The sequence below is a fragment of the Blennius ocellaris genome (genome assembly GCF_963422515.1).
Source record: "Blennius ocellaris genome assembly, chromosome: 11".
In the NCBI taxonomy this organism is placed as follows: Eukaryota; Metazoa; Chordata; class Actinopteri; order Blenniiformes; family Blenniidae; genus Blennius; species Blennius ocellaris.
In genome coordinates, this window is record NC_137660.1 from 25532647 (window position 1) to 25546920 (window position 14274).

General features: G+C 44.5%; 1 protein-coding gene across 1 annotated transcript in view; it reads right to left on the reverse strand.

Annotated features, from left to right (window-relative positions):
* Positions 1–600: 600 nt before the first annotated feature.
* The window catches only part of bicd1a (bicaudal D homolog 1a), a gene marked incomplete at both ends in the record, with an annotated part of 29982 nt that continues 16308 nt past the window's right edge, over positions 601–14274 (reverse strand). The window contains 9 exons of the mRNA XM_080504399.1: positions 601–721; positions 1835–1920; positions 2886–3096; positions 3182–3333; positions 3443–4204; positions 5322–5711; positions 7380–7880; positions 8678–8830; positions 12601–12813. Coding sequence (XP_080360525.1) covers positions 601–721; positions 1835–1920; positions 2886–3096; positions 3182–3333; positions 3443–4204; positions 5322–5711; positions 7380–7880; positions 8678–8830; positions 12601–12813 — 2589 coding nt within the window. The remainder of the gene's footprint in view (positions 722–1834; positions 1921–2885; positions 3097–3181; positions 3334–3442; positions 4205–5321; positions 5712–7379; positions 7881–8677; positions 8831–12600; positions 12814–14274) is intronic.

A 14274-nucleotide genomic window follows, 5' to 3' on the forward strand; every position in this document is an offset into this window, starting at 1 on the left:
TCAGTTTTAATTATTACACTGACAAAATGTAATATTCTAAATATTGTATAGTATGGTTAGGACATTTCTCCATTGTTTGCACAGTTTTTCTGAGGGGTTTGAGAAGAAAAACAAATCTTGCACGAAGAATACTGAATATGCGAAATCTCCCTGTGATCACGTCACCACAGCAGGAACCGATTTCCATCTTGCAGAGAGACACGAAAAAAACGCACAAAAAGTTCACAAGTAAATCAATGTTTCAAATATAAATTATGAACAGAGTAAATAAATCATGAATAAATAGAAATAAGAAAAAAAAAGGATTCCAGTGCACCACTACTGGGATTTTAGATTTGTTGTTGTTGTTTTTTTTTTCCCCAGATGAAATTGCTTCCAGAGAAGAAGTGAGCGCCCTGCTCCTCTCCAACCACCCGGGTAACCAGGAGGCCTGTCGGGGCCGGAGCCAGACCGGGAGGCGCGTGGGGAGGGCACAGAGTCCAGCACCGGGTTGGACCTCTGGTTCGAGGGGAGTTAACCCCCTCCTCCCCTCTATCCAGAGTGCTTGGGTCTCTGCATGACTCCTTCCATAACCAGGCGGTGGGGCCGGAGCATCGGGGGTTAGGTGTCGGGAGGGTGGGGCTGGTGGGTGAGGCAGTTACGAGGGTCGCAAGGGGACAGAAGGCCACTGCTGCTGGACAGGACTGATCGCTGGTCCTGCAGGTCCGCCGCAAATTTAGGACTGAAACAGGGAAGAGACACAAGATAGAAGAGACACATAGATAAATCAGTGAAAACAATATTTACGAGAAGAGTGAGGGATATACTGAATGTATATGAACGTGGCTTTTGTGAGGAAAAGTTGGACAAGTTTGAAAATTACACTTTGACTTTGAAGTCAGGTGAAGAAAAACAACACCACTTATGTTTAAAAGATATAGACATTTCCATCTCTGCACATTTTTGATCTGGATTCTGGAGCTTTGGGAGTGTTGGTGACTTATTTTAATGAGTCGTGATTGCAGTCCGGCCCCGGATCTCCGTTTCCTTCCTGTTTGCTCATTCTAAGCTTTTAAACCAGCAAGTGAGGTTGGTTTCTCAATAAATACATTGGTGTGATGTGAATCTTCCCATTTAAGTGTATTTCTCTGAAAACATAGTCCAACTGTTCCTTAAAAGCAGAGCTATGAGGAATGAACTTCTCATTGGGATGCAAATGGTGAAAAAAAGGGTTGGAAAGAAATGTATCCTGCACACAATTTCCAAATACAAAAGGACTTTTCATGAATTTGATAATTACTTCATCGCTGTTGAATCATGTAATCCCAAAATAATGCGCAACTTGATGCGGCCCCACAGTTGTATAAATATAGCCTGTTTTTAGTGAAAATGTCAAAATGTCAGCTCTGAAACTGAAGTGGACTCGTATGACAATTAAAAAAAACACGTGAAAGAGACATTAATTAAATCAGCAAGAATTCACAGCCGCCATGCAAAACTCAACATGCAAATAAAAAAACGTTATCACTTCCTCTTCAAGCGAAAAGTGTTAATTCCTCCTGCAATGTTGGTGCTTCAGTCATGAATTACTACTTATTGTACAAGCTGAGCATGCAGCGGCCAGTTGTCTCGATGCAGGTGTGCTTCTCGATAGGAAAGGGCTGCAAACTACTATATACGATAGATAGATAGATAGATAGATAGATAGATAGATAGATAGATAGATAGATAGATAGATAGATAGATAGATAGATAGATAGATAGATAGATAGATAGATAGATAGATAGATAGATAGATAGATAGATAGATAGATAGATAGATAGCCTACTACAATCAGGTTCTATATCGTGTTACCTGCGGCCTAGGGAGGCTCTCCCTCGCCTCAGTTGTGGGGAAAGTGACGGTACTGAGGCAGCAGGCTGCTGACAATCTACAAGAAACTGATAAATTAGACAAATATACACAGTGGTGACACAACAGGACAAAGAAAACAGGGCGGACAAGACAGGGGGAGGTCTTCTCAAAGAGAATGCACAATTGTCTATTAAGAAAAGGAAGAGAGCGTTTGACATGGAAGTCAACACAAACGCAGTTCAACATTGCCACCTAGTGGTAAGAAGTGGATCAAAGCCCAACGGAGATTTGTTCTGTAACTTCTCAAGCTGGTTTGTGGGTGTATTTGCTTCCCAAATGATTAAAGCGGAAGTCATTGTGTCTTCAAACAGGAGTCAGACCAGCTGGATGAGGCACAGAGAGGAGTTTTCAAATTCATTAATCAGGTCTTACACTTCAAACTTTCCTGAAAGAAAAATAACTTTTACAAAGTCAGGAATGCATCAGTCAGGTATAAAACGTCAAAACGTCAATCTTCAGATGCTATTTGTTGATCCCGTCACAGGGAGGCACTGTCACTCAAACCAAAGCAGACGCTGCAGTCAGAGTTGTCACTTTAAAAACACTTCCAATAAGGACTAACTCATGATGTCACTTCTTAAGGCTGCAGCACATTGGATGGTGAATTATTCATTTAAAGCTTCAGTAATATGACTTCAAGTGAACTTGTTCTACGTTACTGGTGCCAGAGGTTCTTAATAACTCAATCTACAGACTGGACTATGTGATAGGGACAGACTACATTTCTGTTGTGGGTGCACGGCGGTCTGTATTGATCACCGTCCTCCCTGGAGGTGATGTCATTGAGGAACGGTTGTGAGGTGAATGCTTTTGCCAGACGTCAGGTACAAAGTGAAGCAACCAAAGTTCGATGAAGGCGACGACTGGATTGTAAAAGAAAGTAGGCTGGACATTCACACAGACATGGACGGACGCGTAGGAGGTTCAAGGAGGGTTTCGAGGTTTAGGTTGACGATGATGGACCGACTGCAGTCCCCGACTGGCAACTTACTTTGGGTGGGCTGCTTTTTATCTTGGGTACTTTGGCGCCGCGTCCACGGTAAGTCTGCTCGTGGTCGAACTCCAGGTCTTCCAGGCGTTGGGTCAAGGCCAGTTTCTGCTGAATGGCCATGCGGAGGAGGGAGTTCAACGTCTTCTTCTCGTCCTCGGCGGCGGTGAGCTGCCTCTGCATCTCGTCCAGCTGGGTGACGTACTCGTCGCACCTTCACAGACGAAAGAGGGCGATGGTTTAGTTATGAGTGCACAGTGTAGTTTTTGGCGACCGTAGAGGTGTGGAACTGGTCTGACCGCGTTGCGAACATGGCCCGCAGAGACGAGAAGGTGGCGGCATCCTCTTTCAGTGCCTTCAGCTCGTTCCTCAGCTTCATCATGGTGTCTGTCACCATTGCCTTCTCGTTCTCGTACTTGCTCTTCAAGTTCGCCAGTGCACCTTCCGCCGTCTGCAGAGGAGAGCAATTTTGGATTCAGTTTCCATGGAAACATGTTTATCATTTCATGCATTGAGGATTGAGAGAAAAATGACAAATCCTCCCCCCCCCACCCCCTCACCTGTTTGTTGGCCTTGAGCACCAGCCGCAGTGTGGCTATCTGCTCTCTCTTGGTGCTGAGCAGCGATTTAAGCTTGAGTATCTCCTCCAGGCAGGATTCCTTATCCTTGTCGAGCATCGGCGCCAGCTCCCTGGCGGCCGCCCGCTGCCTGGACAGCTGCAGCGAGCGATCCACGGCCCTCTGGAGGTGTTTGATCTGGTCTCTGATGATGGCGTTCAGGTTGTAGATGTTCATCGGCTCCTTCCGCAGGTCTCCGCCCGCGTCCGACGGCGCCGGAGACGGACACGGCGACACACCGGCGGCCGGGGAGCCCGCGTGATTGCGGGTGGGGCTGCCATGGCAGGATGGAGTGTCCGCCGGGTTGTTGCCCGCCTCGCTGCGGTGGCCGTCTTTGGATGGGGAGTCCATGGGACTGCGGGGAGACTCCGAGGAGGAGCAGGCCGCGGACACGGCGGCGAGGCGGCGGGCCAGGCGGGGCGAGAGCAGCGCGCGGGGGTCGTCTCCGCCTTTGAGGCTGCCGCTGCGCGTGATGCGGCTCTGGCGGTAGTAGTCCAGCATGACGCGGTTGGGCGTCTCGTTGTTGCACAGGCAGACGTGGTGGTAGAGCTGCGCCAGCTCCTCGCTGAAGGTGACCAGCTCATCCTGCGCGGCGTTCAGCATGCCCTGACTCTCCGTGGCCGTGCTGGCCGACGCTCGCAGCTCGGCCTCCAAAGTCGCCACCCGCTCCCTGCTCTCACGGTAACTTCGCTCCAAATGTGTTACCTGCTTAGAAGAAGTCAAGAGGCACATTTGCAACACTACACGGAGCAATATGGTAATACTTTTAATATTTATTTATTTTAAATGAAAAGAAGCATTTTATTACCAGCCACTGTAACTCTTTATCAAGCAACTTCTTTGATGACTTGTTTTTTTTACAATCTAACAATGATGTTCTTGTTTCAAATACATGGGACAGACAGGGCTGTTGAACACCAGCATTTTTAGCATTTTCTTACAGATTTTAATTAAAGTAATGTTGGTTTTGCATGTTGATCAAATGTTAATCTACTGGCAGTCATCCAATTTGTGATTATTTAGTGATGACATACTGTACAAACCCTTGCCTTTACTGTGCGCTTCTCATACGAAAACGAGCATCATCACGAGTCATCGTTTTTCTATATTGCTTGATGCAGTTTAGGGTCATGAGAGAGGCTGGAGCCAATTCCAGCTTCGTTATGGATGAAGGCAGGGTATGGGGGAAAGTCCCTGAAGAACCATGAGCCGGTAAAATTAGGCTTTGAATTTGAATTTTAAAGGTTTTCTGTGCAGTTGCGCAGATTTTTGCAAAACCAACCAATTACTGCTAGAAAAGACTACAATCTCAACACATATCAAATCTTAATGAAACAAAGTGAAAAGTCCAAAGAACTTCTCCTGTCGCTGTTGCATTATGGGTGTTTTTACAAACTCACGTGGCTTTGAGGCTCGTTTTCTAGCAACCTAGTCGCTATCTTCCATGGCAACATCACAGATAACTTAGTTCAGGTCTCAGTGTTGTGTTTGCTCCACTTTAGAAATTTGTTTAAATAAATTAATGTTGTCTTTAATAATTCTTTTTTGAATTTCTTTGGTTTGGCGGGCTGGATAGAGGCCTTTTAGTCTTTATGTTTGACACCGCTGGTGTATAGGATGTGAAGACAACAGATTTTATAGAGGTTCAGTGAAGTATGCATCACACTTAAAGACATTAATAAACTACTCACTTTATCAAAAGTGACTTTAAAAGTCAAAAAAACAAAACAAAAAAAAAAACAACAGGTACAGTATTTCGAGTGGCGTCTCATGAAGGATGAAGCATCGATGCAAACATGTTTGAAAAATGGGAATAACAAACCTGTTCGCTCAGGGCTTGGACCCTGTCGTCGTTGTGGCCGTCTCCCTGCCCCTCCACTGCCTGGTTGAACTTTTCCTTGAGAACCTTGAGCTCGGCCTTCAGGTCGATCACCTCCGTCACCGCCACCTTGTACTTGCACTCCAGGATCTCAAACCCGTGGATGTCCGGATCGTGGTGGCTGTTGGCCGGCGGCGAGGAGCCCCCGTCGGGTTTCTCGGTCTCCCGTGGGTCGTCCAGTTCCTTGTCACCATTGACCTGCTTCATGGTGTTGACGCGCTCTGTGAGGCGGTGGACCCGCTCGCTCTGCTCGCACAGCGCACCTTGCGTGTGCTGTAACTGAGTCTGTGATTCCTGCAGGTTCATGAGCAGCGTTGCCTTCTCACGTTCCACCTGCAGGGAGGACGCAGAAAGGAAAATGTGCAATAGACATTTAATTTGGCGCGATGCCGCTGGCTTTTCCTGAAAACCCACGGGTGAGCACAATGGAACTAATTGTTCATTTGCCTCTTGATCAGTCCTCCTTTCAGTGGAGGGAGCACTCTTTGCTCCGCCATCGCTAACAGGATGAACTCTTATTGATTTACCTTTCAACAACTTCAGAGGAAAGCAGATGACCGAAGTAACAGTTGCAAACCGAAAAGATGATTAATGCAAAAGTCAATTCTCAGAATAAAACAATCAAGGCTCATTGATGAGATCGAGAATGAAAAATGTCAAAGTGATTTTACAGACTTCATCTGTCAGTGATCAGCCTCATGCTGCTGGGGTTTACGTCTTTCCCCTCGCTAATCACCTTGATAGAGAAAATTGATTTGGGAGTAATTGTGTTTACAGAGAAAGGCACACCACTAATATAGCAGCCACTAATCTAATTTTCTAAATCCCACTGGAGCCCAGCTAGGGAAAAATGTAGAGTAATGGCTTTATTTAATTTGAACATGAATCTAATCCATCTATAATTTCCATATCATGAACCATTCTAAGTGGAATCCTCAACAACAACAACAACATGCTGCCCCTATGACTCAGCCTGCAATCATGTGTAAAGGAAAGCTGTACTGCATTACATAAGCTCCGCATTTATATCTAATGTTTATGTGCATGTAGCATATTGCAACGGAAGCCTGGAACTAATTGTACTATGAATGCATCTTGTCCTGTTCCTTCTCTCTCTTACTATTCCTGTAGACGCCACGACCGCTGCACCACCGAGTGTTTCTCTGCTGAGGTTTCTTCAAAAAAGGACCTTTATGTCTGACATCATGTCTCGAAAGCGAAAGCAGAAATCGTCACTTTCCATGTCTTGCAGCACCGACTCCCTGCGTCGGCAAGTTTTGAAAGAGCACATAATACACCACGGGGCGAGACATAGATACTGCGCTGTGCATCAGCATGCTGCATTGCTCATATAATGTCTATTCAGCCTGAGCATGTCGGGTGTGTCCCTGTTTGAAACGCTGTTGATCTTAAATTTCAGTGGACCGTGCAGTATGTATGACAGAGCATCCATCCATCTTCTATATCGCTCCACATCCAACTCAGGGTGGTGGAGTGCTGGAGTTGATCCCGGCTGGCTGAAGGTAAAGGAAGGATACACCCTGGACAGTTCCGCTATCCATCACAAGGCAAACACACTTAAACTCACAACAGGCAATTTAGAGTCGCCATTTAACGCCACACGCATGTGTTTGGTAGTCGTAGGTCCTGAAGAAAACCCATATATGCACATGAAGAACGTGCAAGGATGACATGAACTCAAACCTAAAATCTGTTTTATGAGATATTTGCCAGCAAAATGGTTCTCCCTTGCCCCTCTTGCTTTCATAAGTGGAGAGCTATAGCTTCAAACCTCGTAAAGTATTTATACCTAAACCTGAAACACACTGTCTGATAGAGAATCTATACAGCTGCTTCTTTATCTGCTGTGCATTGCCGGTGCAGATGTGCTATAACTGCCGACTCTGAGTGAAGAAAACGTGTAAAACTCATGTCGGATGTATTCTGTGGCAATCGAAAAGGCATTTAAAAAAAAAAAAACATTTTTAAGCCCACACCCACCTGCAGCAGCTGCTGTTTGAGCTTCTGCATCTCTGATAGGTTGAGTTCACTGAACAGGTCGGGCACAGGGTGCAGCCCTTCTCCTTTCCGCCCTGGCCGGTAGTCCCCGTTCATCTTCGCCAACCCCGTGCCAGCGTGGAGGTGACCATTGCACCGGTTGCTGTCTTCATTGTTGCCGTTAGCGGCGGGGATGGCGGCGCTGCCGTTGGTGCCGTTCGTACCGTTGGCCTCGTCGGGGAACTTGAGGCCCTCGACGCCGGTGACGGTGAGGGCCAGGTGGGCCCCCGCCCCGTAGACGCTGTCGCTCAGGCTGATGTGGTGGGCGAGCTCCTTCCTCAGGTTGTTCTTCTGCTCCCGCTCAGTCTTCAGGGCGTCCAGGGCTTCCTCCAGCTGGCTCTCGGAGATTTCCTTCAAGCGTAGCGCGTCTTCCAGCTGACTGTTGAGAAGGACCGTCTCCTCCTCCAACACCTTGATTTCATGCTTCAGTCCTTCGTACTCCACCTGGGGGGAATCAAAAAGAACAAGTACTAAATAGTACAAAAATAGACAACAGAAGACAGTTAATCTATTTGCTGGATTAGTTACTTAATGCTGTTTAAGGATTGGTTGATACCACAATAAATACTGGGACTGGATGTATTGAGGGCATTCTTGTTCTTGTCCTACATAGTATGGATGTCTATGTGTTTTCAATGGAAGCAAACTAATTTCCCTGAGGGGACAATAAAGCTTACCTTGGCCTTTGCACCCATTTTAATAAAGAGACTTTGTCGTCTTGCAGTATGTTCTAAAATCATACCTTCTTCCACTTTTCACTCTTTGCCTTCCATTTTGAAAATTGATTTTGGTAATATAGTTTTAAAAGGTTACATAGGATTCGGTTATGTTGATGATTTGATAACAAATGGATGATAGCTGATAGTAAATGGATTTATTATAATATTCAACTTTAAAATATACATATTAACCATGATTTTGATTGTCTATATTCGTGGATTAGAAATAGAAACTCTGACCAATCTGAGACTGTATGAGTTTTTTTGTGTTGTTGGACACTGTCACCTCCTAAAGGGAAATCGAGGATGAGGAGTGACTCGATGAAGGCCATGTGTGATCAGCTGTATCCTAAAAACTAACACGTGAAGAAGAGCAGATTTAAAAGATTTTCAGAAGCTGATTGTAAGTCATTCCAGCTGATAGAGAGTCTGTCTTGAGGATAAATACTCAAGAGATGAAATCTGAGTGACACCTCAAAAGACTGAAATGTGCAACTGACTGATGTGGGTCTCTGGACTCACCTGGCTCTGCTTCAGCGTCGACACCAGCTTCTGCAGGGTGATGTTCTCCTCCTCCAGCTCAGTGTAGTCCTGAAGCAGCCTGGTTTCTCTGAACTTGTACTCTTTTATTTCCTCCCTCATCCTGCTCCGCTGCAGCTCCAGCATCTCGTTACTCTAGAGGGCCAGACACAAATACGTGGAGACAGTTCAGCAGGAAGAAGAAATGTGCACAAATCCTAAATTCATATGCACCGCAGATACAAATTGAATGACGATGACAATCCTGATCCGCGCGAAACACAATTCAGCACACTGAGAATTTACTTTGCACCCAAACTGTAAATACATTTGACTCCTCGCAACCCATGGGTGAGTCTGTAAAACGTCTTTCTTCAATCTAAATGCAGTGAGTCAGCAACCCCAGCGAGACCATGATTTCAGCTAAGCTGCTGTGCAGAGATAGAAACCTGAACATATGCTTCACCGGACAACTTGTCGGTAAGAGAAAAGAAGAGAGGAAATCATAAATCTGTGCACAGTCGAGTTCCTCGGCAGCAGTGGGAATATCTTCAGCGAAATCACGTGCACATACAACAATGGAGAAAATCACACTCTTCCTTCAAAAATATTTGTTATTTCACTTTCAAAGTAGCTTGAAATCACAACTCATGCATCCCTAAAACACATCAGACTCTTTTAAAGTCAGCAGCAAATGACTCTTTCCCCATTTATTTAATCAAATACTGAAAATTCTAATTAGAAGAGCAAAATAGGAAAGATTATTTTTACACGAGTTTGTATAATGCAATGCAGTTACTGGAAAGACTGTCTCAAATTTACAGTATACTGAATCATGAAACATTTACAGCACATGTGCACTTCTCTTTACTGCAGAACTGCCTGCAGCTTCCCTGCAGCTCCCTCCACATATGGCAGAAGTGCTGACCCACACATCAGGAGTGGGTGGAAACACAGAGGAGGGAGGATCTGTGTGTGTGTGTGTGTGTGTGTGTGTGTGTGTGTGTGTGTGTGTGTGTGTGTGTGTGTGTGTGTGTGTGTGTGTGTGTGTGTGTGTGTGTGTGTGTGTGTGTGTGTGTGTGTTTTAAGGAGTCGAGTCTATTGTACAGACTGACATTGTCGGGACGTCATCCCTGAGGAGACAGAGCCTCACTTCCTCATCAGGATTATTATTAAGTAAAGATGTTTTAAGATTTACTAAGGTTAGTGTGTGTGTGTGTGTGTGTGTGTGTGTGTGTGTGTGTGTGTAATCTACTTTTAGAAATGGCCACTAGACTGAAACCAAAGACCGTTATGATACAATCCTCTGAGTGCACAGTGGCTGACAGCATCTCCTATAATGTTGAAGCTAATGGAGCAAAATACAATCCAAAAAAACCCCAGAGGAGTCACGTCTGTGCACTGGAAACACTTTAGGATTAATCGATAATTAACATTGCGAAACCTTATTTGAAAAAAAACAAACAAAAACAAAACAGCTGTTTAGTCATTGTGTTATTATAATTACATATAATGAGCTACCCATGTCAACAAGTTGTCTAATTTCATTAACATTACAATGAGGGGATTGCGTCGAGCAGGGTGTGAAGTGCACAAGATTACAGGCCAATTATTGGACAGCGAGGCTCTGTGAAAGGGCGGCCAATCACGGGAGAGAGCAGCCAGGGTCAGGGACAGTGCGGCACATCGCGTTGGCACTGAGGCCCGACAGAGCTGGTCAGATCTGAACCTGCGACCCGGAGCTCACGGCACAGACACACACAGTGATGCACTAACACACCAACAGCGTCTTGCTTTCATTCATCGCCAGCACTGCTGTTGATGCTGTGAACGCTCTGTGGCCAAATGCTTGATCGTCCCACCTGGAAATTGTAATCAATTTCACCTCGTACAGAGTGATCAATGAAAGAAAGAACTTTGTTTTGTGATGAAATTCAATTAATTGAACAACTGAGATATAAATATTTCTCTCACATTCTTCTTTTCTCATATTGGTTTGGAACAGTATTTAGTTTGTTAATATAACAAATGTATATGGCTTCACTTTTTTCTATGAGGTTGCCAATATCAATGCTTCATCATGCAAGTGAGCACGCTTTAATCACTTCTTCTATTTTCTTCCAGAATATGTATAGTTAAGTTACTAGCAATCACTCATTATGTGATTAAGTAGTGCAGTTATGTTACACTTTGATATTGGTGTAGCCAGGGTACTTTTTGGAGAATTTATTCAATTGTGACAACGTATGGAACTTCTGCTTTAAATACAAAAACTGTTGTGTTTTGTCCATGTGATTTGACCAAACATCTTTTTCTTACTTAAAAAAATGTTGACTGCTCATACAAAGTGTTTCATAACATGTACTCATGCAAAAAAAAACAAAAAAAACTTTAGAACTCAATAACCCTTGATAAATTCCAGCAAGTAATGCAAGCGAAAAATTCCATTTATCAGCTAGAAATTCTGAAACCAATGTGTTTTTGGTTGGTTTGGCATTTATTTTTTTATTTAATATGTTTTAAATGTTTATATATTGTTTGTATGTTGCTGGGATTTGATTCTAAATGTTTGCAAGCTCAAGAAAATATTCCGTCCAAGAACGTGAACAGTTTCCATGCCGACTGTGTTTCTGCAAGCTTTCCTTGGATTCTGTTCAAACCTTTTGATTCGATGTGGTCGGTGTCAAATAAAATCCTGCCCAGCGTGGCTGCAGCACCTGCTGCTCATCATGAAAGCGCTTCAAGCTTTTCATTGATGGGCGTCACATGTGCAAATGAGGGTTTCAAACAGCGGCAGAAGTCACTTCATAAACACTTTATCAAAGGGCCTCGATCAGACAGGTGACATTTTGTGCACGGCAGCGACTCTCGAGAATATTGACCGGGATTATCATGTAATTAGCTTTTCTAATTAGATATTGACTTTCCTGAATAAGATCCAGTGTGTGAAGAGATCTTCTGAATTCTAAGTAAACGTTTGACTTCTTATCGTAACACGTGGAGAGCGACAGCCTCAGAGCTGATCAGTTTAGTGAATGAGAGTGTGTGTATGTGTCCTATGTGGGTGTAGTGTTGGATGTGTCGATGAGCGAGCTCACCCAGTCCCAACACATGTGCCGAGCTCAGGGCATTTCACTTATTCCCCAGCTTAGCACCGGATTTGGCGCCCACAATGGGGTCGTGGCCGCCGTGTCTGACCCCAACTCGAACTCCCGCACCGGCCGACACGGCGGCTGCAGACGTGTAGTGCACTGTATGCCGGCATTAATGAGCAACGTGCACGTCGCAGGCACACATTTATTGTTTTCTTAGTGTTAAGTATGAACCTTTTCTAACCTTTTATCCTGCATGAGATCACATTTAGAGCACATTGAGAGAGACAGATTTAAAAAAAAGAAAAGAAAATTGCAATGACGACACTGCAGATGTTCTCGTGATGCAACTTTCACGGGTTGCTACGCTCTCCAATGCAGACAAAAAAAACATTCACATAGTACTGGGTATACTTGGTTTTCAATCTCATGCTCATGCAGTGGTGCAGTGAAGTGGGGGTACATATAAAATGCACTTCAAATGCTTCACTATTGACAGGATATGGATTTAATTACATTTGAAATGAAAGTTGGAGGTCTACACATCTTTGTAGTTTCATTTAAAATCCATTGTTGTGGTGTGCAGAGCCAAATACAAATTAAACGAACAATTGTAACAGCATAACTGCTCTTTAAAAAAACAAAACAGAAATCACACCGACGATTACAAACATGACAAATGATATTTAAAGAAACTATGTTTGTGAAGCAAAGCTGGGTTTTCTGTTTTTTTTGTTTGTTTTGTTTTTCACACCATGGGCCAAATTTTCTGAGCTTTCCTAGCAGAACAGATCATAAGTCATCTGTCGGTCATCTCTGTGGTGACCGTCTCACCTCGCGAAGCTCCTGCACAAGCGCGTTGAGCCTCTCGTTCTCCGCCTGGGAATTGGACGCCACCGATCGGCTTAGCGTCACCTCGGTCTGCAGCTCCAGCAGCCGGCCGACGTAGTAGGCCTCCTTCGAGGCCGACTCCTGCAGCAGCGTCTCCTCATTGGTCTCCCCGTCCTCCGCCACTTTACGCTGGTTGGTGTAGGCCTGGCCGAACGCCTGTGGGCGACCAAACAGGAACGATTACAGGAGGGAGGGAGGGAGGACATTTTTTCTTTTTTTTTGTTTTGGGGGGGGGGAAAGTCAAAATTATAGTCACACTGATCCAAATCCTGTCATACAGCATCAACATCCTAATCCATGTGGGGGGGATTTACACCCACCGCCATGAGAGTGTAAACGTTCACAGTAATGGCGGCTCGGCGTATTCCTGCTGCTGACCACAGGCAGCACACTTGCAGGGGCTCTCCCTGAAGGATTCCTCTCCTGTCGGCCCATGTGGGTGATGTTTCACTGTGATCAATAGACACAGTGTTCCCATTTTCCTGACACAGGTTTTCACAGCACTGAAAGCTGACTGGTCATGATAAAGGAGCTGAGGCTTGATTGAGGAAATCAAAGCAGGTATCAACAAGAAAAAAAAAAACAGACCAAGCATTGTACTGAACACCTACTGCAATCAGTCCGGCTGCAAAAGCACAAGACCTTGGTGACTGCACAGTCTTCCACAGCCAAACCGTGCAACTGCTTTTGTGCTTTGACGAATACCAAGAGTCTATATATTCATTTTGTCTGCACATCAGCAGGACAAAACAAGTATTGGATCAATAGAGTATCGTCTGGGAAATATTTTATGGTTGACATGTGCAACATAAAAATGTAAACAATACTTCATGCATCATTACGATGCCTTTCCACCAAATTGACTCTGCAAACTAAATAATATAGGAGTGGTGCATTCTGAACTGGATGTATTAATAATTCAGTCCCAATCCCACGACGCAATCAAAACAACCGTTTCTCTGTCAAGGATGAATCATTTATAAGGAACAAGTATCAATTATTTGCAAAAGATGCGAGTTGTTGTTTTTTTTCTTCCCATCGCCTGAACATTTTTCTTTCTTTAATTTACATGTGTATTACGTGCAACGTTTAAGGAATTACATTTATGTCAATGAGAAGTGTCAGGGGTGATGGACAGGTGGAGGTGAATTTCACAGCAGTGAAGGTGAAGACCGTGTTTGTGGATGATGTTGCCAAGGGGAAGCAGATCAAGGATGAACAGGAGAGGACCAAGCAGTGAACCTTGAGGAACTCCTTGGGGCAGAGGAACACTGGGGGATGTGCAGGTATGGACTATGATGCCTGTCACAGACTTTATTCAAGATATTGAATATGTATGTGTTTACGTTACTATTTCAGTCCAAAAGATTCCAAAAGTAAGATTCACAATCTGTTAATCAAGATCTAATGAGAAAGTCCGAACTGGTGAGCTGTTTGCTGAAGGAGGGTTTGAGTTTTGTTCTTCGTGGTCCCAAAGTGGACCGTAAATGTTGTGAGATAGTCTGGTGACTGTCATCTCCTGAGGCCACATGGCTTTGGTACGGCTGCCACGAGATCTGAATGACAGCTCGGTTTAAATAAAATGATCACCAGCAAAGATGCAGTGAAGGCTCAGTA